The 26,112-nt window shown below is 44.8% G+C and overlaps 1 protein-coding gene across 5 annotated transcripts in view; it reads left to right on the top strand.

The window, feature by feature from the left end:
• Window positions 1–26,112, top strand: part of RCOR1 (REST corepressor 1) — an 88,083-nt gene that overhangs the window by 53,762 nt on the left and 8,209 nt on the right. For all 5 annotated transcript variants that reach the window (XM_064512062.1, XM_064512059.1, XM_064512058.1 and 2 more), the window contains 6 exons: window positions 8,875–8,927; window positions 13,168–13,329; window positions 15,916–16,034; window positions 19,563–19,641; window positions 24,141–24,335; window positions 25,576–25,653. In XM_064512062.1, coding sequence (XP_064368132.1) covers window positions 8,875–8,927; window positions 13,168–13,329; window positions 15,916–16,034; window positions 19,563–19,641; window positions 24,141–24,335; window positions 25,576–25,653 — 686 coding nt within the window. The remainder of the gene's footprint in view (window positions 1–8,874; window positions 8,928–13,167; window positions 13,330–15,915; window positions 16,035–19,562; window positions 19,642–24,140; window positions 24,336–25,575; window positions 25,654–26,112) is intronic.

The following is a 26,112-nucleotide window of genomic DNA, read 5'->3' as shown; positions in this document are numbered from 1 at the left end:
TTAGACTAGTTTCTCTCCAACATCAAGCTGCCTTCACTTGGTCCCCGTTGTTCTTCATCTAACTTTGCTGGGAATAAGTTTTGTTCAACTCTTTGTTCTCTTAAGTGGGTTGCTGAGAACTATTATCAACTCCAGACCCTTTTCCTTCATGTAGCTGGGCTTGGAAGTGAGGGGACAGGCTGCAAAAAGTAACTAAAATGGTAAGTGGTGCTTTTGTGAACAGACCACTCACCACTCAGAAATACTGGGTTCTCCTGTTCCAGCTGCTCTGGAGCTGCAACTGGGCAATTACACCTGGAGACTGTCTGTGCACACAGCAGCCTGCGACATGCTGCTCTCATCACATCTGCTGCTTTCCAGCAGCCATGGCCATGGGCAGCTCCTCTGTGTGACTCTGACTTGTCTCTTTGCTTTTGCTATCCACTGCTTTGGCTGATACCTCCTTTTTGCCTAAGTGGCATTCCTCAAGGAGGTAGCCAGGGGACAAATTGTTCATTTCTCTTGCTTTTGTATCCATTATAAAAGGGGTCAGCATGGCTTCTGCTCTCTTGTGACGGGCTTTATTATCGGTAACAATAATAATGAGCTGTAATTTAACCCGATGTCTGTTCTGTTCCCACATAGCCCTTCTGCGTGTGTGCCCTCATGCTGCACAAATGCCTCGCATCGGGGAGTTACCTGTGGCATTTAGGAAGCCTGGCTGTGATATGGTGCTTTTATTAGTTTGCGTTCCTAGTACAACAGGGACTCTAATAGCTTTGTTTTTAGACTGGAGCTTTCAAAATCTGGCTGAGGGTGGAGAGTAGACCTTGGGGAAGATTTTGCTCTTAGAGGGCTCTGACTCAGGGTATCTGTTGGTGGATATCAGCCTTCTGAGGCTGGCTGGCAGCAGCTCATTTGACCAAGCTTTACACCCACTTTGGAGTGGGTGTCTTGGTGGAGATTTTATATATATTTTTAAGTTATTTTGCTTATTTTGCTAGGTACCTTGTTTGCTTGTTCCAAAAACTGTTTGCATGACTACTTCTTCTTTGGCATAATACAAAACTGTAATGCCTGACTATTTTGTAGACTGAGAACTTCTCTGTGTGCAGCGAGCTATGGGGGGGAAGCCAGGATGACAAGAGAATGTTTGCAGGCAGAAGACAGAAACCTTGTATGAGACTGATAGTACTCTGAATCTGTGGTTTCACACAGTGACTCTCAGAGTGTGTCAAATTTTTTCAAATTAGTGAAATTCTGTGGGCTTTGGAAATAATGCACTGGATCAGGTGCATTCCAGATGTGCAAAAAATAACTTCTCTAATAAAACCTGTACAAGGGAGGCTTCTTCTAATCTACATTATTGTCTCCTTCGTTGAACCACCTGACTGAATAAATACATGTATATACATTTTTCTTTTTTTAATAATCTACCCATTGTGACAAGTATATTGATAATGTTGCTGCTTGCACTGCTTGGGCATGTTGCTGCCTGTAATTGAAGTATATAATCCAAGGCTGTAGGGTCTCCATAGAGTTAACTCAACCCATGGTTTGACAACAGAATAAATCTGGCTTTAGGATTCCTAGTGCTGAATTAAAAACACTGTGCTGAATAATGCAAAGAGCTGTTCTGCTATAAACTTGCTTTGTTTTTTCAAGCGCGTGCTCTATTCATTTATTCTGTCTGTTAACTTCTTGTACTGGAAGGTCATATGTGGGATAGAATATTTCCTCCCTGCCAGTAGCTACTGTGTGCTGGTTTTGTGTTCTTAGATGGGCTTGAAGCCCAATATCAAGTGCTCTAGCTAATTACATAAAACATAGTCAAGTGCCTTTGCCTGATTTAAGGTCAAATTTGCGCTACTGACTGATCTGGCCATGCTCAGATCTGGTATGGTCACTGATCAGGTCCCCAAGTAATTTGGCGTAGCTCTACTGATTTTGCATTAGGTCCCGGAAGTACCGTCTGCTCATTGCTACTGCCCTGCCAGATCTTCTCCCTTATCCCCATCTCTCCCGTGATGCATCTGGAGACATCTGGGCTCATGGTACCCAGGGCCTTGAGGCTGCAGAAGGCTGTGCCGCTCAAACTGGCATTTGATGCTACGACTGTGCAAATTCTGGCTGATGTTTAAAGTGTTGGACGTGTCAGAAGCAGTCTTTCTTCCCAAAGAGTCCTCCGTGTACGTCCTTATGATATGGTGAGCATGCTACTGGCCTTTCTGAGGGAGAACATGGCGGCGGCAGCAGCAGCAGAGAGCAAAAGAGGCAAGTGAGTTTCAGCTGCCTTTGCTTGTGATAATCCTCCGTAATCTCCCCTCGTGTGTCCCATGCTCTAGCTATACTGAAAACAGCAGTTGAGCCTTTTCCTGATGTGGTTGTGTCAGCTGAGGGTGCAACTTTACATGTGTTTCTTTAAAAGCTTTTGCCAATGTAGGCTCATTAGTATAGCAGCAAAAGGCCTTTCCTAGTAAACAATTCAAGATAGTTTCGGTAAGGTACAAAAACTGTGCTAGATTTGTCAGGACACCCATCTTTGCAGTACAGCATTCTTGCTGATATAGCAAAATCTAAAGGCAGGTGAGTCAGGTCTTTAAGCATCACCAGAGCTTCAGCTTTAGACTTCCCCTTAGGTGCAGGCCATGCAAAGAGCAGTACTTAACCCCCCCCCCCCCCCCCCCCGTGAAGAGGTATATTTCTTTGCTAGCTTGTTAGTGTGCACTGTTTGGGTCAGGACTGGCTGCCTTTGCTGTGTGAGAAGGGAAGCTTTCAGTAAGTATCAGGGTATTTAAGAAGAGATAAGTTTCACAGCAGTGGGGCTCTCCATTTTATTGCTCCCTAAGGCTGCAGGTTCCTGACTCCAGGTGTGGTCCAGCGCGTGCTTTGCTCCTCAGCGCCAGCTTACGCGGCCGAGTCTGTTCCTGCCCCATCTGCTCGTCCCTGCCGCTGTGCTGTGCTGGGTAGCACAGCACGAGTTTTGAAGCTTTCTAATGAGGTCAGAGGTACACAGACAAGAGATGATGTACCAGGAAAATGTAAGGTATTGGGAGGTAGCCGGGTGGGAGCCGGGTGACACACTGTGCAGTCCTTTGGCTCAAGCTTCCCTGCTGTTGCTGCAGGGTGTTTTGTTCCCGTTCAGGTTAACGTCTCGGGGTAAGGCAGGCTTCTCTTTCCCTTGCAGTTGCATCCAGCTTTTGCCTCATTTGCTGCAGAAGAGCTCCTTCAGTGGAGCTGAGGCCTAAATCTTCTTGTGCCCTCTGTTGCTGAAAGCTTTTTTTGAAGTAGCCTTTGTGCCCCTGTAAGCTACCCTCTACAAGGCCACGTGCCTGCCTGGATGGGTGCCGCAAGGGGTACCAACTGTGGCTGTGCTCTGGCACTCTGCTGCTGCTCCTGCTGCTTGCCACACACATCACATCCTGCTCGGAAGAGGAAGGGGAGTCTTTCCCAGGCAGAAAACCCATTTAAATAGACAAGTTCTGGTTTCCTTAATACATAATTTTGTCCAGAAAAAGTGTTTGAACCACCTCACTTTGATCTCTGCCTGCTTCCCCGTCACCTCCTGTTGCAGCTCACTCTTGAGAGACACTTCTTGTCCACGCTTGCTGCGTCTCGCGGCGTCCCTTTCCTGTCCGGCGGCCGCGAGGTGGCAGAGTTGCTCCACTAGTGCTCGGCGAAGGCAGCGAGACGGCAATGCAGCTGCTCATTTTTATAGCCGAGGTAAAAGCTATGGTTAATTGTTTGTGTACGGTCACCATTGTGTTTTGAAATTTGGAAGATTTTTGCATGTACGTGTCTGATCTATGTTGCTTATTTACTTTATATAACATTGATTTGTTCTGGGTCTTGACTTTTTCATTTCTGAAAGGCGAGGGAGAGGAGGGGGAGATGCACAGCAGCATCCAGAAATCCTTGCAGGTTCCAGCATTGATCAAACCCTGTGGAGCACATTCCTGAGGCAGGCTACGAAGGCTGCCGCTTTTGTCCTTATTTCACCCTGTTCTGTCAGGGTATTGCATCACGTAATATGCAAAGTGTTCAGAGCTCCTGCAGTACCCCAGTAATAGGGGTGAACTGAGGTTGCAGCAACAGCTCTGCCTCTGCATTCCTGTTGCTTTCTGTAGGCTTTAGCTCTTGCTTCTGCTGCAGACCCTCCTTGGGGGTCAGTGAGTCCACTAAACATTATATGATATTTGTGGGGTCATAAAGAAGCACTTTGGGGCTGGGGGAAAACTCTGCAGAGAGACCCGCTCAGAGGGATTAATCTGATGGAACGGTGAGGAGAGGGGCCACTGCTTTCAGGCATTTCTCTTCTCAGAGTTCTCCCACCCCCCTGAAATTAATGTTCCTGTTTTACATCTCTGAATTCGCTGTTCTAGGATGTGGGACTGAAAATCAGCAATGCAGTTGTTTGCTTCCGTCTCCTTCCTCCTGTCAGCCGAGAGTCCCCTTCTTTCGCCTCTGATGAGGAGCTCTTGCAGGAGGAGGACTAGCAGAATAAAAGGGTGTATGAGAAAGGCAGCTGGAAACAAGAGCACAGAATTTGGGGGGATGATGGCACCATTTTGATCAGAAACTCTTTTCATTGTAGATGGCGGGGGGAAGCATCTTCCTCTCTCCTTCCTCCCCCACTCCCCTTCATCTCCCTTGCCTCTTCCTCTGTGTCATTGCTACACTAGGGCTACTTTGGTCGTCCTTTTGCACATCTCGCTTCTTGCATTGGAGAGAGTCATATTGTTAGTGTCTGAGCACCCTGTGCTCCCCTCTGCTTGCGACAGTACATATGTGGGGCTCAGTCCCCTTTGTGTCCCTACCTTTGGTGCTGCTCGTGCCTCCCTGAGCGTGGCTAGCTGGAGGATGGGGCTCTTCAGGCAAGTGCGTGCTCTGTTGTGGGTATGGGACAGGCAGGGCAGGGAGGAGAGCCCTGCTCACCCCCCCACAGCTAAGGCACAGATGTGAGAGCAGAAATGTAACCCAATATGTGAAGAAGTATCAATTTGTGATTCTCTGCTGTTTCTCTTCCCCCCGCCCCCCATCTGGTTTCTAGTGGCAACAGGAGCCTTCTTCACAGGAGCTGTGCGTCTCTGTCACGCAACTGTCTATATTCAAACATCGTTGTCTTTTTGGTCTGGTCTGTGCCAAAACATCTCTGTAGCATGGATAAATCAGTTGGGTGGGAGGGGAGGGTGCTCTCCTCTCCCCTGTGTGGGGAAAGGACGTGCGGTGGCGGAGCTGCTGCTGGGTGTGCAGCAGGGGATCACTTTGCTACTCTTCCTTACTCTCTTCTGGAAAGCAGCTAAGCCCCGTGCTGGCAGACGTCTCTTCTGGTGTAAGCAGAGCTCTGCCCTAGGCTCCTTGGGCTCTGCGAACTCTGTCGAAACAGATTGCTGGGTTACACGCTGAGCATGACTGAATGCCACTGAAATGCAGCAGAGCAGAGTTTCACGTGCCCGCTGCCCTGGGCTCCGCTGGAGGTGCGCCGGGCAGGCAGAGATGGAAGAGAGCACTTATTTATCTGGTGTGGCATGCGAAGCACTAAGCTTGTGGCAATTCCAGGCTCTACTGGTATGGGAGACTAAAGAGATCCTGTGACTCAGCTGGTGCCATGCTCTTTCTTGCTCCCTTCATTCGAAGGGGGAGGATAAGGAAAGAGCAGTCAGGAGGATTGCTCAAGGGACTGTCATACCTCTCAGATGGTGCAAGCGCCAAAGCCAGGAGCCCACAATTAACCGAGAAGCGACAAGCAGAATGAGCTGAACTGGCTTGTTCCCTGCCTGTTTACTGATGGAGCAGAGTGTGATATCATACTGCTTGTCCTTCCTCCATCCCTAAACACCCTTTTAGTATATGGACACAGTATATTGCTGTGTGTTTCTGGTTGGTTTACTACTTTATTACCTTTTTCTTTCTCTTTTCTCTTCCTCTACTTGGAGGTGTCACAGGCCCCACACCGACACATTAAAACCCCCCATCCTGCCTCCTTGCACGGTGTCTGATCTGCTGGCAGTCCACTCTTTGGCTCTGTTGTGTATTGGCTTTGTATGAACAAAATTCTGTTGATACTGATGGAGATCTTTGCTGATATTCTCTTAACTGGGTTAGGAGAAGAAAGGCCTTGATGGTCTTTTGGGGGAGAACTGGGGGCGAGGGGGAAGGAGAGTATTTTTAATTGCTTATAGTGTCTGGCATAAGAAAGATAATATGCTGGAGAGGAGAGCTAGCTCACCTCTTCTCTGCATATATTAAAGGATAAGACACTGAAGTCAAATCAGGAACTGTAGATCTTTCCACAGTGAAAGCAAGCTAGCTAATGCAGCAGTGCTTAACATTCAAGAGCTTAATTCAGCCTTGGACTTTAGAGAATTCAAATTCCTTCCCTCCCCCTCCTTCACCTCCCTCTTAGGCAAAATATGTAACACACCGCACATGGAATACCTGTCCTAAGGAAGCTGAGGGTGCGCAACCAAACACTGGTACTGGGAAATGCTGCACATAGGGCTTCTTGGCAGCCTTTGCTTTGGTGTGGTTATGAAGTCTGAAGCCATCTAAAGTGGCACTTTTGCCTGCATCCTGCTGATGTTCCCCACCTCGTTTGGGGCACACGGAGGGAGGGATGGTGTGTGGGGAGGAGGCAGTTCCCTTCTCTGTCCCTATGTAATCCTTGTGGATCGTATTCTCCCCTTGTATTCTCCCCTTGGGGTGTGGTTCTGCAAGAGTTTTTTTCCATGATAAAGCTGGCTTCAGAAACTCCCACCTTTTTGTAACCCTCAGGATGTTTAATTAGGCAAAGTAGCAGTCGGTTTAAGAAGCTCCTTTCCTTGTCCCCATCACCTCCACTGTGTCAGTTCAGCTGTTCAAGAGGTTGCATTGTGCAAGAGAAGGTCCTTGCAAGAAGGGATTGTTTTTTGCAAGTTCAGCATGGTCCTTAGAAACAATTTGTTGACTTGGAGAGAGGAGAGACATGCTTATGTTGCAGGGGTGTAAATGAGTGGCTGTGGCTACACCTTTCCCTAAAGGGCTAATAAGAATTTTACTGAACCATTGCAGAAGGTGGTCCCCCAAACAGGTTCATCAGCCCTTTGGAGGTGCCTGCTGTGTGCAGGGTGCACGGGAAAACCAAGTGCGAGCTTGGAAGAGCGAGAACCTCATGGAGTGTCCTTGCAGCTGGTGAAGTGCTGATGTAAAACTGCACCTGTATTTACTGCATGCTCTTCTGCTGCCTCAGCTTACAGCTGTATTATTGTCCTCATGGACTTCTCCATGGCACTTATCCCATGTCACTAGCCTTAACAAAACCCTCTTTTGCAACACCTTTGAGGAAAGGTGATGTATTAACTAAGTTTCACAAAAGAAGGACTCGCATTGGTACCAAATGCTACCTTCTTTAGTAAGATGAGATGTCCAGTTTAAGTGCCTGGGGTTCTCTTCTTTCCACTGATGACAAGCTGGAAATAAGAAGCCGGTGGAATTAGGCTGTGTCTTTTCTGATCCATCCTCTCTGCTCCTTGTGATTAAAAAAGACTTCTGAGCCCACTGCCTGGTTTGCTGAGCTGAAGAAAGAAATGAGGAGCTGCTTAGCTGAAGGAGAGGCTGTAAGAAATGCAATATTATTAGACACCAGAAACTTCGTGTAAGAGTTCCAGTAAAGGTAGAAAACAAGGGAGGAGCAAACGTGAGGGCTTAAGTTAGTCATGAGGCATGAACTGTGGGAAATCAGGCTTCCTCAGCTGCAGGGCTCAGAACTAGTTCCTTCTTTAGGTGCTGCGTATGCTCTCCATGTCATTATAGGAGTTGGGTGCTCAGCACAGGAATTTGGTTAAATCCTTCCTTGAGTATCTGCAGAAAATGAAGGGGGAATCATTTTTGAGCTCTTTGCTCAAAGTGACTGGTCTTAAAGTTCAAATTTTTACAAAAGGGTGAGAATTCTGGCTCTGTGCACGTATTCTACCTCTGAGCATACTTCCATTTCGGTATTCCTACAGACAGCTGATGTTTCCACCATGCTTCCACTCGGTTAGGTGAAATGAAAATCCCACCTTTTAGCTTGCTTTTTCAAGTGTAGTATTACCATTATGGTGCATTTAATAATGACCAAGCACAAGGACACAGACTTTGAAAGAACACTGGTACTGACTTTGGCCCAGCCCTCTCAAATGGGTGCTGCTTGATGTAATGTAAGGTCACTCATACCGAAAGAGATACTGGAGTTGTAGTCCAAGCTATACAAAATATAACGCCTCAGGGCACCTTTACATTGGAAAGGTTAAAAGCTCATGTGGGCCTAATAATACATAGAGGTGGGATTTGGTCCAAGATGAAAATTGCTGAGGCATAAAGGGCTGAAAATTTGCCAAGATATCTACAGTGACTGTGCAAGATTGCAGGCTTCTGGCAGTGTTGGAAGGTGTAGATTGCGTGTATTTGGGTTTTTTTGTTCTTAAGAAAACAGCTGCTTTGGGGGATAAGAAAAGGAGATGAGATGTAGTTAAAACACTCATGTCTTTGAGGTTTTGGTGAACAAGGTTGGTTTTAAAAAACTTTGAAAGAGTAAATGTGAGCAGATCATAAGAGAGAGGCTTTCTGCTTTTAAGAAAAATACCTGTAGTTCTGAAATGTATCTGTGTGTTTCAGAAGTACTGAAACTGTATTAGATATCATGCATCATTTAGGCTTGTTAAAGAAAATGTGTAGTCATTTATCTGGTGACTGTTTTTGTGTTGTTTCTTTCCTTTCTTGAATTGTTGGAAGCAGCAGCTCTTCGCAAGAGTTCTCCGTGGAGGCTGTAATGACCATGACTGAAGTCAGAGCTGCGGGACTGGGTTTTAGCCTGGGAAGGGAAGGGAGATGAGATTGTTGTATGAAATGCCCTTATGCCTTCTCTTTGTTTTTCAGTGGACGAATACATTGCCATTGCTAAAGAGAAGCATGGATACAATATGGAGCAGGTAACAATCTTTTGCATACTTCATTTAATAGTTTCTTCCAGCAGGTAATAAAACATGACTTAAACTGACTGCCTAGAAGTGCTTCTTCCTTTCTGTACTGTTTGTATTCTTCCTCTCTTACTTCCCCCCAGACCGACTGTTTCTAGTGATGACCTGTGCTCTGGGAATAGAGAGCTCATCCTGAGTTTGTCACTGAGAGTCATCTAACAAAAAGCCCAACCAACCAACCAAAAAAAAAAACCAACCCCAAAAAACAAAACCCCAAACTTCAGTTTGGCCATGAGTGTCATGCTTGCTATGGTGGCTACCTCTGGAACACTTTGAGAACCCCGAGCAGTTTTAAGAGATTGCTAGTGAGGGTGACTTGTCTTTGGACAGCTGTTATCATTGCAGTTTCCAGTTGACTGCCCCACTTCTGCTTCGTGGATGTCTTGGCTGTTATTAGTGAGCTACCGAAGCATCGCCTTCCTCTGAGGCAGACCAATATCCATGGCTGTTTACCATGAAACTGTGCTGTAAATCATTTTCCAGTTTGTAGATGAGCAGCTCAGATGTGTGTGTGCTAGAGGTGGGGTGAACAGTAACTCCATCAGCTGCTGCTGAGGTTAGTCAGTAGCTTTAGCCTGTGGGTAGAAGTCCTGGTTTGAGTGGCAGATCTCTGTTACTCTTCTCGGTTTAGGATTTTTTTACTTATCTTCCCTCTGTTAACTAGCATCAATTTCAATACTCATCCAGGGAGGCAATAAACCTATGCATGGGAAGTCTTTCTGAATTCCGTATAATGTCTCCTTATGTGCTAATAATTACCTGGAAAGGGAAGGCAGCCGTTCATGTTGGCAGCTGATGTACTGTTCCTGAAAAGGGATTCCATGGAAACTTGAAGTTTTGTTTATGAAATGGTTCAGGCAAAGGCCATGAGCCCAGAAACAAATGATTTGAATGGGGAAAGGTGTTAAGTTGGATGACTATGCTATCATCTTTGAGTCAGACTTTCAATGGTTGATACTCATTCTTGAAAAGGCCTCTTACGGAACAAGAGCATTGAAACCTGCGCTAGCTGGCAAAACTTTCAGCAAAATCAGGAATGATCAGAGTTGATACTCAATAGTTTCTAAGAGCAAAAACCAGCAGTAGAAAAAACAAAAAGGTGCCAAAAGGCTGTAAATTTAAACCCAAATAACCCCCTGGGCAGTTCACTTCTGTTGAGATGGGTGTATCTTAGTACTGGAAGTTGTGGGTAGTATTTGCCAAATAGATCATTTTAGGCTAATAAAAAACTAACTGCAAGATTTCAGTGGCAAAGTGCTGTTTGGACAGTGCAGACTGATCCAGAAGACTAATCAAAATAAAGCTTGTGATTTTTGAACAAAAAGGAGAGGAATTCTTGTGTTTTGAAAAACTTAGACTTGACTAACAGATTTGCATTTATTTTTAACATTGTAAGTAGGTCCACCTCTCCTCTTTTCCTAAGCACCTTCTCCCCAGCTGCCTCTTTTGCCCTCCTCTGTGTGCAGAAAAAGTAGTTAGGGGACTCTCTAAGCCAGCCCATAGACTGGCTAAGCTCCTTCTAAAAACTTCCCTTCTAAAAATTTCTGAACTCCTTCCCTAGCCCTCTCACATAATACCCTGAAGATGAACATGTTTCCCAGGTCCTTCGAGATTTCCAAGACACTTGAAGCTCAGCACTTCCAGGAAATAACTGGAAAGGATCTTTCTTGCATTGTTCTGCAAGGCACATACTCATTTCATATTATAGGGAGTTGTATCAAGGCTTTTAAATCAGGATGATTTGTGTCGCCCAGGGGCCCTTTCTCTTCAGCAGGTATCATCAGATCCACTGTTGGCTGGGTAATTCTTTGGAAAAGCTGCTGTGAATTCTCTGGAAGCCAGTCAGAACTGGGCATTAGCATTAGGCCACCATCTCTGGGCTTTACTGGCTAATAGAGCTCTTTTCTACATGCACATTCTCCTGACAGCCAGTCTCTTAGGACCTCTGTGCAGATGGCTTGGCCGGGAAAGCTGTTGCGCACAGATCCCTGTGCTTCCATCTGTGCCCCAGAGCCTACCTTTGCAGATGAAGATGTGCCAGTTTGTCGAAGCGAGTGGCGAGCTCTCCGGTGGGGTGAACAGGGCTCGTGTGGGCATTCCTCCTCCCATGGGGTTTCACATTCAGCTGCCCGTGTGCGTGTAGAGCACAGCTCCTGTGTGCTTGTCCTTTCCTTCCCTTTGCCTGTGGCTGGGTTGCACAGTGTTGGCTCCAGTGCTGACAGGTGATTGCTGGAGGCAGCGGCTCTGTGCTGGTGGGAGTCCCTTCGGCCTCGCCAGCTCCAGGCAAGGCAAAGGGCTGTAGCAGGCAAGTGAGCTCCATCAGGGCAAACCCACTTTAGCTGGCGCTGGCAAACTGCAGTCTGTTGTGCTGAGCTGTAGCAGTGACAGGCTTGGGAGCACTGCACCAAGTCTGGCTGAGAGCTGGGCTCTCCTGCCAGCCTGTATCACGTGCCCTGGGACAAACCAGGCTGGGGAAGCTGTATGCTTGTGGGGGTACAAATGCAGAGAGCTCTCCTATGGCAGAATGGGCCTGGAGGAGTGTGCAAGAACTTGAGGTATGCTGGTGTTGTCAGCTGTATGTAGTAAGCTGTTATGTGTTTGTTTTTTTCCCCTCATAAGAATACTGCTTTCCTTGCCACCCCCCAAAAGCCTTCAAGGAAAATCTTATTGTTTATCCTTCGCTTTGTGAAAAGCAGCTGTCCGCTAGTCCTCTGCTTGTAGCTTAGCAATGTTTAGCATGACTCTGCCCTCCTAAAATGTCTCTTTGTCCTTGTCTTGGCTAGCTTTCTTGCAAAGATACTTGGTATAGCTCACATCTGAAGCTGGGAGGTATGGCGAGGAGAGAGAACTTAGCTCTTAATCACTGCAAAATAGTCCCTTTGGCTCCATGCTTGCCAAGGTGGATGGTGTTAACAGGCTGTGTGGCTCCTGTGACATCTCGAGTGATTGTGTGGTGACCGAGACGCTTCCTTGTTCTGTACTGTAGTGTAAAGGAATTCTGCACGGGGAAGGAGATAAATCCTAGGAAGCACTGAAAAGCCAGTAGCATCAGGAAGAGATCTTGGATGATGTTAGTATTTATGATCATACCTTCTGCAGAATCTCAGTGGAGCAAGAACCCGTGAAAGAACTGCTTTTTGCATAGCAAAGCATAATGGGGAAACCCCACATTCAGAGGGATTTTGTAGCTCCGAGTGGACAGGCTGAAACTACTAGTTGAGGGTAGCTGCGGCTGTGAAACCCGCGCTGAGTTTGCATATGACGAGCTGGTTACTGTGACGTTTTACTCAGCCGCTTGGAGATTGTTTTCACTTTACAGCCATTGTGAAAGGCTGGTTTCTAGCTCTGCAGCGTCAGGCCTGCCTGAAATGACTTGTGGTGGTCAATGGCCTGCCAGATGTAGCGATGTGTCATAACGCGCACGAGCTGCGCACCCCTGGGAGAGGGGGGGCTCTGAATGAGTGTCGCGGGGAGTGCGGGAGGAGGACCATTTGCAGGTGGCAGAAGCGCAGCACATGCACTTTGTCTGTGGAACTGAAAGCCGGAGACCGTAACAGTGAAACGAGACGTAGTTGAAGAGAACAAATGAGCAGCCCCCAAAATGAGTGAGATTTATTTCTCCTTTTGGCCAGACATCTCTAAAGCAAATCAAGGTTGTATGTGCCCCTTGCTCTTCCTTCTTCCAGTTATTCCCTTATCCTCTCCTGCTTTTTCTTCCCTTCCTCCTCCAAAAAAGCCCCCAAACAACTTTTTTAAAAAAACAAAACAAAACAAAACCATCCTCCTAATTGAAAAGGAAATGATGGGACTTCAGCAATGACAAGAAGCTTCCTTCAGTCTAGTCTGGTATGTTAAATAGATTTCCCACATTTTTAACTTCTCAGTGCCCATCACGACTGGTAAAGCTGGAATCATTTCTGTGGTTTTCTTCCCCCTTTCTGTTGTTACTCCCATACTACTTTACCACTTTCATGGTCTGGATGAATTTCAGACTGCTCTGCAAAACCCAGGAGGGCAGGGGTCAGAGTGCAGGTTTCTTGCACCCAGAAGTGTCTCCGATGTAGCTGAGACTTAAAATCCTGGCTCTCCAACATGTGTTGTCTGAGCATACTGCTATAGCTCTCACTCTTCATGTGTGCAATAGTATTTCTTGTGATTACAATTGTCCCCTTGGTATCCTTGTTACTTCTAGGCCCTTGGGATGCTGTTCTGGCACAAGCACAACATCGAAAAATCTTTGGCAGATCTGCCAAACTTTACTCCGTTCCCAGATGAGTGGACAGTGGAAGACAAGGTCTTGTTTGAACAGGCCTTCAGCTTCCATGGGAAAACCTTTCACAGGATCCAGCAGATGGTAAGTGGTGTCACAGCAATGAAAAGGCTGAACGGACAGTTGGACTGTCTTCTTCAGTGCTGCTCGTGCTGAACTCCTGTCTAGCGCTCTTGAGAGGAAACAGGCCAAAGTGGATGTTAAAGGAAGAACAGTCCTGTGAATAGATAGAAATAACATCACTTCTGGAGTATCTGTGGAATTGTTTTCCTGAAGTGAACTTAGACTGCTTTATCGGTTCAGGATAAACTTCGACTGCAATTTTTATTGGTTGGAAATTACAGCTTTCAGTCCCCTGTGTGCTATAGTAGTGTTTATGTCTCAGTTGGAGTTTAGGCATGGTCTCTACATGCATGCCCACCCACACACAGAGTAAAGATCATCTCTGTGCAAGGTTGATTTCCTTTCTTACAACCTGCTTTTTAGGAATTTGTTTTATTTGAGTGTGAAGTCTGTATTTAATCTGATTTGGGACTGTCAGTGGATGCTACGATGAAGGCTTATACATTTGAGGTATTCAGTGCTTTGCTATTAATTGCTTGTAATATTTCCAAAACTTTTCTTTCAATTTTCTGTGATTGCAGTCTTCAAGGGTAGGTCTGCCTGAAAGCAAAATGCTGGGTGTGGGGGATACAAGGGGTTAGGATGTGAAGAAAACTGACTTGAAGGAAAAGAAAATGTGATTTTCTTTTGAAAAATGGAGAAAATGGGGTGTAAAATTATTTATTATAAAATTTTGAGAGTTTCTTCATATAGCTCACTACCTGGGTAGGAACCAGATTTTGTTCTTTGCTCTCCTCCAGTAAAGTACCTCTCAATGTCCCAGTAGGACCTGGTTACATTGGTTGTAACCTTCTGAAGTAAGCCTTGCAGTTGCAGTCTGTTCAGACCTGCCTCCAAGTATGAAGGAAAACTGCAGGGCTTCAAGAAGAGGCTCATTTCTTTTGTCCCCCTTGAATGTTCCTTCACTGGTGTTTATTTGCAAATGTTCTTGGAGTCCTAGGGTCTCCACCTCCTTAGGTTTGGATGGCAGGACTTGCACATGCTATGGACAGTTGCTACAGTCTGGAGAGTTGTGGAGTCCTGAAGAGTGAAGCTCCTTGCTTCTTTATTGCTCTGTTCTTAAATGAAAATAAAGAAGAAATGTCCCAGAGGAAAAAGTGGAACGTAAAGCCCTTCCAGTTGCTTGGTTAAACACCAAAACAAGAAATTCACAGTTCAGTTTATCTGCAGAAGCATGACTCTGTCCCTGTGTGAAGTGCATTCCAGTATAGGGATGCCAAGCTCATATACTGTTCCCTAGGTAATGATATTTTACTGTTGCTCCCCAAAAAGCCATCCTGCATGAAAGGAATTAAACGGCAGGAAGCTTTGTGTTCACAGGGGGCAGGAATGAATGGCTCGAGAGCCTCGTAGTTGTTCCTTTATATGTGATGGCCCATTTAGCACTGGTGCAGCTTGGAACTGAGGGGAAGATCATTGAAGCCAGAGAATGAAAAGTGAGTTATCTACCAGAGTTGGTTCTGATATTTTGGCACTCTTAGGGTGTTTTTATAGCCAAGGTATTACTTGTCATGAACAGCCTCATCCCTGAGTTTGTTCTGTGGAGCTCTTTAATCTTAATATACCAACCTGCTGGATGGATATTGACAACTCACCATTGAAACAGCTTACTGCAAAGGCATAACGTGTTTGATGACAGGGGATGAATTTATGCCTGTCTGTAACTTGTCGGCCAGGATGGTATTTCTCATGGTGGTATTAGAACCTGAAGTGAATCTGCAGTCTGAGAACCAGGCTTATCTCAAGTGAAGACTTAAACTGTAGTGTCTGAATGAGAGAGATCTGGCTCTTGCTTACAGTTTTCTTTTCCTCCCCACCCATCCCACCCTCCAAGCTGAATCAGACTCTTATCTAAAACGTCTCTTATTCAGAAAGAGAGAGGCTGGGCTTTTACCTCATAGAAGTCTGGTGTGAGAATATCCACACTGAGCACCTCTAAGAAGTGGAGAATTGGTCTTAATGTAGTTTTACTCTTTTTCGAGGCAAGTTTTCCATTCATAGCTACAGGGCAATGACAAGTAGTATGAGAGGACAACCCCCCCCCCCCCCCCCCCCCCCCCCATGATTTGTGTTTATCCTCAGATCACCAAACAGAAGTGTTTCACCTTTTGGAACCATCTTTTGCTGAAACCTTTGAATAGACTTCATCATGTGAATGGTGTGAATAAGCGTTTTTTTAACCAAACATCAAATATGTGCTTGGGATGTAGCCTGCAGTTCAGCAACGCCTACATTTAGTACACTTGCCTGTGTTGGCTTTTAAAACTGTTACCTCAGTTTCAAGACCCCATTTTGTATTTGCTCTCACTAGGTTCCTCTATTCTGAAGGAAACCGGCTGCCTGCCTGGTTCATAGAGGCTTGTCGAGATGCTGTTTAGAGATTTTGATGTCCTAAATAGTAGGCAGCAACCTAAACCAGTCCCCTTTGGAACACTTTTGAAAAGTAGAGAGATTAGCTGTTCCTTGACAAAAATAGACCAATTGTATGTGAAATCCTGGGGATACTTTACATATAAACATATAAAAGGATACATGTTTAATTTACAGCTTCCTGACAAATCAATAGCCAGCCTGGTGAAATTTTACTACTCCTGGAAGAAGACAAGGACTAAAACTAGCGTGATGGACCGTCATGCTCGTAAACAAAAAAGGGAACGTGAGGAAAGGTAGGTTTGCAAGCAGAAAGGCTGTGTATTGACGCACACTGATTTCTCTAGAGTATCTGAATATTTCAGAGATTCCTGTTAGTCTGTAAGTAACTAGGTGTAGGATTTTCCCCCAAATGTTTCCTGGTACCACACCTTTTTTCCCCACCCCTTCTTCCCTGCTGTGCATGTTTTGCTTTGCTTAAAACCAAAAGAAATCTGTCAGCAGTTAGGTGTGCTCCCTTCTTCAGTGCTATGCAATTTCTGATTGCCCTCTAATGCAGTGGTCCCCAGCCCATCACTCTAGATACTTTTCCTCTGATACTGCTTGAGGGTGGAGGAAATGAAACTAAAACTGATGTCTACAAGTTGTTTGGTACTGTTGTCAGCAGAGCCAGAAAAACTGATGAGCAGAACAGTAGAAGGAAGTTATAAAAGAACTAGAAATGTGCCTTTATTTCTTCCATGTGATGCTCAATAGAATGACAACATGCATCTGGTGGGTGACAGGCTCCAGAGCAGCACCAGAGGCCTGTACGCAGGCACAACCCCTCTTCCTCCCTACCCTGTTCACACAGAAAGCTGTCACCAGTGTGAGGTTTCAGGCCAAGCTCTGTTCAGAGATCAAGTTTGACTATTTCTTTGAGTGACTGAGAAGAGGGAAGCAGAGGGGACTTTGGATGAGTAAGTACTCTGGCAGAGCTCTCCATAGTGCAGGCCACTTTAGATTTGGATGGAGGTGGTGTTCAGGAGGTCCCTAGCTGTAGAGCTTGGTCCCTACAGCAGATGAGTTTAACTCCTGCTTGTCAACTTTGTCTGCAAGCTCCCCCTCCCTCATGGGTACCAATGCATACCCTCTGAGAGGGTAGGTCAGCCCGTGGCCTTGTGTGTATTGCTAGGAACACCTATACAGTTAGAGCTGCCACTAGGTGACTTTGCCTAGTTCTGGAGCTGAGAGGGCCTCAAATGTGGTGGCCCCAGGTCTATGAAAAGAACCTCTAAACAGCAGCAAGTCTGTCTTCTTGATACACATGTCTTCACAGCCTGCCCTATAACACAGTTTGTCTTTGCAGACCAAACTTGCCCAATTTTGAGGTGCGCCCAGCTTTGAAAGACTCCTAACGTAATTGGGCAAAGTTCTTCACAAGCTTTTCCCTCAAAGGAGTTGTTGCTCCAGTGCTTCCCAGGGAGCGGTACACTGGCTCCAGTGCCACATGACTGAGTCCTGTCTGGGAAGGGGGAAGAGGGTGCATTTCCAGGGTTGAGCCATACTACACCAGTGACTCACTCAGCCTGTCCCATCTCTCTACTAGAGCAGCAATGCTTGCTTAACAGGCAGGGCCACGGAGAATACTACCAGCCAATTTATCCCTTGTTTGGATGGCTTTCTTTTACCTGAGTCTTTTTCGTTATGTTCTTTACCCTTCTCTGCAAAGGCTCTCTTGGTTTTCTTCTCCCCATCCTGCTTGTGTTTTTTTCTTTTTCCTACTGATTTATGAGGAGGGAAAAAAAATTCACCGATAAGGAATGTATGTTTGTTTCATACTCTGCAGTTTAAGATCTTCTAATACTACCTCTCTAATCTTGTTGTGTGCTTCTAAATGAACTTACTGCAATTTGGAAATACACCTCTGGTACATGTCCCTGTTTGCTGGGGTAAGCATCACCTCAGACTGAGAGGTGACTGGGAAGGAACTGTATGGACTGCCATGTGCTGTAATTTTGTAGCCTTTGAAGAAGGCAGTTGAACTGCAGATGCACAGTTTGCTTTACATCTGTAGCAAGTTAAACACTAGACCTTTACCTTGATGTTCGATTTCCCTTCTTCCCCTCCATTATGTAAAATAGTTAAACCACCCACCCCCAGCGATTTGTGTCAGTGCACCCATGTGGGGTGTGGAAGCAAAGCTGGGTGAGGTTGGAGTGCCTGAATTTTGGGGTCACACTGTGCCATTGGCATTTGCAGCACTTTGAAAATGTGCTTAGGTTAAGTGATCAATATAGAAAACTGCAGAAAAATGAGTGAGGCTTTGATCTAGCTCGTATCTAGGGAACTTGCTGGGATACAAGAGCAAACTACAAGCACAGCATAAGCCTATGGGGGTTTGGCCTTCAAAGAAGGGCTGAAATTTGAACCTGGGTGAAAATACAAGGGAGCTCTGGAGACAGGACAAACAGAAGAGGCAGCCTGAGGTATCTCACTCAGGTACTGCTGCATCTCTTCTGTGGCTAGGCAGGGAAATTCCCTAACCCCTCAGACTGTCACTAAAATAGCTCCCAGTGCGTTTGGGACCGGGTTTTCAGTAGCTGTTCTTAGTTGTACGTGAGGGACTTTGTATGTGCAATTTTGGGGGTGGGGGGACTGTGAGTTTTTGTTCCTATGACTGCACAAGCTAAATAGCTTGTGAATCGGCTGCTGGGCCCAGGTGGCTTGGGAGAGCAGGAATGGCTTGTCCAAGCGACTGCTCTTGCAGAGGCGGATGTCAACCAAAGTCACCCTGTAGTATGTTCCTCAGGGGACACCTGCACAGCTGGGGGAGGCGGGGGGGCAGCTGTGAGCTGGTATCACAGGTGAGGTATGCTCATTAGCACCTATCTTACCTGCTGCACCCCCTGAGCCTGCTGTCCCTTGCTCCTCGCTGAAGGTATTGAGCCTGGCTCCAGCACTCAGGCAGTGTAACGCAGCTTGTGCTAGATTTTCTCTGCGCAGCCCTGCATTGCACTGTGTTGGTGTGACATACCTGATCCAGCTGAAGCTCCTTATCCCAGGCTGTAAAGTTTGAAGTAACAAAATAGGTTTAATTTTTATATAATAACTAATTTTAAAAAAATGCTTTGATCAGATCAAGTTATTCCTTCATTTTCTGGGCATCATCCCAAATGGCACAATTAACTTGAGCTGTGTACAGTACAAAAATTCTAAACGGTGTGTGAAAATATATTTGATTTAATGTCTGATTAAAATTCCAATAAAGCCAAACTGGCCAGGTGTGTCAAGGTCACTTTCAGTATGGCCCGAATTTCATGCCCATTATTATTCTGTAACTGATACCTCTTCCTTTTCAGAGGAGAATTAAATGTGAGATTACGTGACTGATAAACATTTTTTATGCTTATTCCTGAGGGAGCTCATCTTGTGCACGTCTCTTTTGCTATATGTTAAGAAGCTGTATGAAATCTGTGTTAGAGCTCTTGCTGTAGTTCTGAGTCTTTGTTTCTGTCTGGGTTTGCCTGAAGTTAAATGCTCAGTGTCCAATTTTCTTTAAAAGATGACTTGTGTAATTGGTTTTATGTATCTTGCCTTCATCTGAACAGACATATTTTGCCTAAATACACCACTGAAAAGTTTACGTAGAAGCTTTTACAAGAAACGGTCCCTAGTATATTTATAATTAAGTATTTGACTCTCTAAAAACAAAACGAAACTGAAAAACTCCAAAGCGAAGCTGTTGGACTTGCTCTTGCGTCCATGCATTTCTTTCAGCATGCTATTTACAGCGAAACAGAGCCTCACAAAATAATACAGTAGTGCTTACTTTTGTCTTCCAGTGAGGATGAAATGGAAGAAACGAATGGAAATAACCCTATTGATATTGAAGTTGAACAAAACAAGGAGAGCAAAAAGGAGGTATCTTTTTTTTTCTTACTACTATACAAATGAAAACGTTTACTTACTAACTACTTCACGTAGAAGCTGACAGTATCTAATTTTCTTTATTTGTGCTTTGTGTAGTTGTCATATGGGAAAAGAAGAATTGTCTTCAGAATTTTTATTAGATCAAGCCAAGTATAGACATAAGTTATTATGGATGAAGCTAGGAAAATGTAAGACTTTACCATCACATGAGAATGTATTGCATGAATGTTTCTCGTCTTTTTGGTTCAAGGCTGGCTGTGTTAGCTTGAACCACCTTTAGTGATTAGGTTTAAGTTGACCTAACTGTGCACTGAGATGGAGTAGAACCACTTATGAACCCATTGTGATGACTTGGTTGAGGGGACATGTCCTTTGAACTGCTCTAGGTAGAGCAGCAAGAGCATGTTTATCTGCAGCCATAGACTCTAAGGCAAATTCCTGATCTATTGAAATCCTCAACTATAGGGCTGAGGATTTCAGCAGCACCAGGATTGCAACTACAGTGGTGGACAGTGAAAGTTGTTGTATGGCCAGTTTATTATTGTCTGGCAGAGAGGCCTTATCCTGTTGTTATGAGCAGAATATTTTATGTGTTTAAAACATAACATTCGCAACTCATTTCAAATACCCCATTGTGAATGGGGACACAGTTCTGGATGAAAATAAGAGCCACAGAAATCTAACGGACATCTTTGAAAACTTAGTCTATGATGCTTAACTGGAAAGTGTACGTAGTATTTTCATTAGTATAGCTTGCAGGTTATCTGTTACTAAACAAAAAACCCTGCGACGCAGCAGCAGCGTGGGTTGTGTGTGAGAGTGGAAGTTTACCCTAAGGCCTTCTCTCCTTGAAGTAGTTCCCTCTCCTGATTTCTCATAGCCTGCTTTCTCTCCCATAGTCATTCTCAGCTTCTGTTTTTTTTTTTTTTTAAAATTGTAAGGTTTTATGTAGAAAAAACAACAACATAAGAATTATTTTAGACTGTGATTGCACAACAGGCAAAAATAAGGATCTAGAGCAGCGTGTTTTTTTTTTTTTTTTTTTTTTTTTTTTGGTCCCTGTCAGCGAGAATAATTCCTCTAACAAATTATTTTGAATGGGGGAAAAAAAAGATAAATCACAGCATTCTGGTCTGTTCGCCACCCGTGCTGGAGTGCTCTCTAGACTTCCCAGAAGGGCCCAGCTGTTGCTCACCCTGAAGAAATCTGCATATGTGATGACTTCCTAGGAGCCAGGCGGGCACGACACCAGGCGCTCCTGTTCACCCTTACAAGAAGCCGAGTTCTTGAAAGCCTCAGCAACACCCATGTGGGAAGGGTTCTCCCTTGGTGAAGCTGCAGAAGTGCACAGCTCTCCAATGTGTCTCATAAATAATTAATGCTACAATCTCATTTCCCATTATTTTAATAAAAAAAAGTTGTGCTAAGATTTCACCCTAAGCCCTTTGAAAACTTGCATCTGTAAGATAACTCTTATCAATCCCCTTTGTTACTGCTTTCTTCCCTACCATGCTGGCATGCCATGGGCTTGCTGCAGAAGAGGGCACAGTGGGTCTTTGCAGACTTAACTGACTATTTTAAGGCCAAAACAGAGCAGATGGCAGAGAGCTACCATCAAGACATTTCTTTAGAAAAAGTCTTGTATGGGAGGATGCTGTCTGCCCTCCCTTTCATGCTAACATGGGCCACTGCGCTCTCACCAGCCTGAACGAGATCACCAATGCTCACCAAGTGTGTGCAGTCGCATGCTGTGTTTGCAATGGCAGGCAGCCTTCTGGGGGCTTTTCTGGACAGCGATTGTACTGGAGGGTGAAATGAAGCTGGCAACCTGCATAGCCTGTGCAGAGGTAGTCAGATTTGATTTTGCGGTACTTGAGCCTGGGGCTGATTGAAAATCCCTCAAGAGAGTGCAGGAATCCAGGAGAGGGATAAGTTCCTTCTTGATCATTACGTATCTCTTAATGACTTGGTCAGATTTGCGGTGGTGATGATGCACTGCTAGCCCAGGCTGTTACTGTAAGGAACCTCCTTGTCCCAACCCTGCAGAGATGGGTTTCCCGGCTCTGAGACACGTCAGTTACTGTATGACTTGTTGGGTGATACTGGGATTTCTTAGAGTATCTGAAACCTCTCATCTGTGTTTCCTCTTTTGGGGATCATTGGAGGGGGAATCTTCGTTATTTTTACTACTTTCAATGTTAGTGCAACTGTTCAGGTTTCTTCAGATAGTGACTCCGTGATACCAAGATTATGAACTAGAGCTTCTTTCTTAATATCTTTCTTCCAGAGACAGTTATTCCTGGAAATGCCTTTTCTTTCATTCTGTGCTTCTATATGGCTTAATCTTTTCTTTTTAAACCATGAAACCTGAGGAAGGGGCCTCATTTATATGAAGGCGGTTTGCACAATTAAAGCGCTCTGGATAGTGATGGCAATATCTAAATAAGCAGAAAAGCACTGCTAAACCCCTGTATTGGCATTTTAATTCTGTGGATGTGGTGTTTTGTGTGTGTGTTGGGTGTTTCTGTTTTTTTTTTTTTTTTTTTTTTGAATTGATTTAATTCTGTAGGGATATATGGGTGGCTAGGAAAGCAAGAGTTTCCACGTACGGTAGACTTTCAAATTCTCAGAGACTGAGCAATATCACTGGGGCTTGGAGGCATTTGGTGTTGTCAAAAAACCTTCTGCTGGGCTTCTTCTCCACGGTGCAGAATAGCTGTACATTCTCTGGACTTGGCAAAGCAGTCATGTGAAAGGGCTTTCGTTTATGCTCAGCGTTGAGGCTTCTGGGATGTGCTCACTGTGGGCATTGTGTGTTTGTCACCTGACAGCCTGGACCTGTTGCAGGGCATTACTGCTTGGTCCTGTGAAATGCTGTATGTAGATGAATTATGAATAAATCTGAAATGTCTATTCACGCTGAATAATTTACCTGGCTCAGTTATCAAAGCACTTGCTTCTGAAGCAGAGTGCAGAGCTTGCCTTGCTTGTTCATAGCTAAACTAGCCTGGTTTCTGCTGCTTGCCCACTCCACTGCGAAGAGAAATCGGGTATCTGGCCCGCCATAATAATAGTTATTTCTTGCTCCTGGGCTTGCCTTAGGCACTGCCTCTCATGAAGCCCTGTGCACTAACGGAGGGAAGCAAAAAGCTGAGAACAGACAGCTGTCAGCTGTCCGCATTACTGCTCCTGTATGGCTTTGGCTGTTGAGCCCGTGTAGCCATGTTTCATCCACCTGCAGCTCTACTGGGGTTCTCCAGGCTTTGGGAGGCAGAGCCTCATGCTTACGTGGGGTTTTGTGCACAACCTCCTGTGGGTCTGAATCTGAGTGTTTTAATGCTCTCTAATGAGTGAATGCCGCAGACTGTGTAGAAACTACATGTAGCTGCAAATTAGGAGGGAAACAATAGCACTAAGTGAAGCCAGTGTGTTAAAGTTGGCAATGATCAAGTACAGGATTTCAGATGTTCAGCCTCCTCTTTCTGCTTTCTCTCCCCCTGCCTCCTTTTTATGTTCTTGGCAATATTCCAGCCACTGGATAATAAATTAATCTTGGGTATGAGTTGCTTGTTGAAAGTAACTTCTGGAAGAGGTGGTTTGGTATTAAAGAGAATTAAATGTGCTCTTGAAAGCATCTATAGTGAATCTTACCTAATACATCTGCTAGAGGTGTGTGCCTAATTCTTTGCTTCGAAAAGAAAGACATAATTAGTGGTGTGTGAAATATTCCCTTTCCAAAAGAGACTTGAATTTTTTGGGGGAAAGCTGCATCAGTTTAATGGAACAGCTATATATCTGTCAGTGCTGTGCAAGGAAACATAGCAGCTCCCAAGAAACTGTATAATGATCTAAGAATTACTTTGTAGTCACCTCCCTCCCTCTCTCATCTTTAGCCTTTAAATAAGTTTGGTTTATTCCCCCCCCACCCCGATGCGTAGAAAAGTGAGTCTCTGTAAACTTTCTAGCTGTGTTCTTCCTCGGTCTCCAAATTGTGTTTTGCCTCCTTCTGATGTTCAGTTAAATTGATGTGTTGAGCCCAGGTGATGAAATCAAGAAAAGAGGTCTAGGAGTGTTTGCAAATTACTAGAATATTTAACAGTGTGAAAATTGGGCATCTGTTCCAGAAATGAAAATGGGGCTGAAAAAGCAGCCAGTATCTCTGTGAACATTAAAAGCCACCTAGAAGGAAGGACAGGTTTGTAGAATACAGTGTTTCTGTTACATGCTGCCTAGACTGAGAAAGTTTCTTCCTGTTTGCAAGCTACCTTTTGCATTCTCCACGCTTCGAGGATGCGTGAAGATGAACAATTAAAGCATCTCACCAATCTCAGTGTAGATCATGGTTTGAAAAGTGATTTAGGAATGTAGAATTGGATTTCTTGATCACTGCAGGGCTGTTGAAAAGAGTACCCACAGCATGACTTAATGTTGTGTTTATTTGGTCACTTAAAACATGCCATGCATTTTGTAAAATGACTGCTGTTTCCCAGGTGCCGCCCGCCGAAACCCTTCCTCAGGTGAAGAAAGAAAAGCACAGTACACAGGCCAAGAACAGAGCGAAGAGGAAACCTCCCAAAGGAATGTTCCTTTCCCAAGAAGATGTAGAGGCCGTTTCTGCCAATGCAACAGCTGCTACGACTGTACTCAGACAACTGGACATGGAGTTAGTCTCAATCAAACGACAGGTACAGATGGGATAACTCAAGAATAACTTTGTTTGCTACTTCAGGTGGTGGTGTCTGTCACAGTCTGCAGTGTTCCCAGGGATTCAGCTTGACTGTGATGATCCTTGTCATTATGTGGCTAAATTAATAAGCTGTCAGCCTTGTGCTATCGATTAATGTAGTCCTGTGCTTTACATTTGTTATGCTTTAGTTCTGCAGTAGCCTGCTTTGCACCTAAAATGAAGTGAGAAAAAGTCTATAGCTCTGATCTGTGTGTCCAAGAAGCTGCTGACTTTTCTGAAGGAATATCTGTTGGCTGTTAGTATCTTGCAGTCTGGAGTTCCTCGGGTTTCAACTGTGAACTTCCTTCAGATGGCATTGGTTTCAACAGTATCTGGTTTCTGTCTGCAGCAGTTAACTTCATTTACCTTTTCCTCTGCTGCTTTTGGAGCAGCCAGAGCACTCATAGGGAGCAGATGGCAATGCTTTCATCATTACTGCGTGGGTTTCTTTTCTAGCCTTTCCTGTAGCTGTTTGATTCTAGGTGACTCCCTGTCGAGGTTGTGCATGAACAGAGTGCCAGGTAGTGCATGGTGGATGCATGGGTACTCATTGAGTGTTTGTTTTTAATTGCATCTTAGCATTTGTAACTTCATTTCTTTTCCATGTAAAGTTTTGATACGTGGGTTTTTTCTTCTTTCCTAGGCAGGTATCATACAAACTTTCCTATGTAGCTTTTGCCCCTCTGGTGGATCTGTCTCTAAAACAGTTGCAGACAAATGTCTTTTCAAACGTCTGTTAGCAAAGACAGGCTTAGTACTTGAATCTGTTTCCTAGATCTGAACATTTTCACTGTTTTTAGAGCAGAGATCTGGCTGAAGCTCTTTATTAAACTTAATAGAATTGGTATTTTGGCCTGAAGCCGCCGCCTTGGAACTCTGGGAAAAGCTCTCTAGTGGTCTTGATTCATTACTTGCCGTGAACAGGGCCTTCCTCCTTGTGCTGAGCACTATACAGACCTGAAGGCTGGGGCAGTTCTTGATCCAAATAACTTGCAGACAGGATAGAATAAATTTATGGGTCTCCTGATGTCCCAGCTGTTTTTACATTCCTTTATTGCAGTATAAAAATTTCTTCAGAAAAAGAGAGGCTGTAAGGAGAACTGGAATGCTGAGCTTGTGGGGTTCTTGCCAGGGCCGCTGGAAGAAGGCTTCTTGAAATGTTTTTTATCCTTGTTAAAGGGATGAAACTTTATTTTCAGATTCAGAATATCAAACAGACAAACAGCGCTCTCAAAGAAAAACTTGAAGGTGGGATAGAACAATACAGGCTTCCAGAGGTATGACTATTTTCTGACCTTTTTTGCTGTGAAGACAATGCTGATATGTAAACACAGATTAGCAATTACTTCTTTTGCCAGTAACTAGAACCAATATGCTATTGTTGTAGTGTGAATCCAGACTATTGCCATATTCACTGGTGTTGCTTTATGGAGACAGGAGGTGAGAAGAAAGTAACAAAGCAATGTTTAAGTCGGGAAATCAGTTTCTAACAGAAGCATTGGTATCCCAGGCATACCATGTTCTTCTCAGAGTGTTATATCCAAATGTCCCTGTGAGAGAAGTCATCACTGGGCTCTGAATACTAAGAAATGTAGCAGAGATGTTAATGGCCTGTCTTTCTCTTGGCACTTGGTGCTTTTCCTGTTTTTCTTCCAACTCTGGCACCTCAGGCTGGAAATAACTTGACCAAGATTACAGAAGGTGTCTGTGGTAAAGACAAGCATGTACTTCTGGAG

Source organism: Dromaius novaehollandiae, chromosome 5, assembly GCF_036370855.1.
Source record: "Dromaius novaehollandiae isolate bDroNov1 chromosome 5, bDroNov1.hap1, whole genome shotgun sequence".
Lineage (NCBI taxonomy): Eukaryota > Metazoa > Chordata > Aves > Casuariiformes > Dromaiidae > Dromaius > Dromaius novaehollandiae.
The sequence above is the reverse complement of the archived record's forward strand: the minus strand, read 5'-3'. Positions and strand labels throughout refer to the sequence as shown.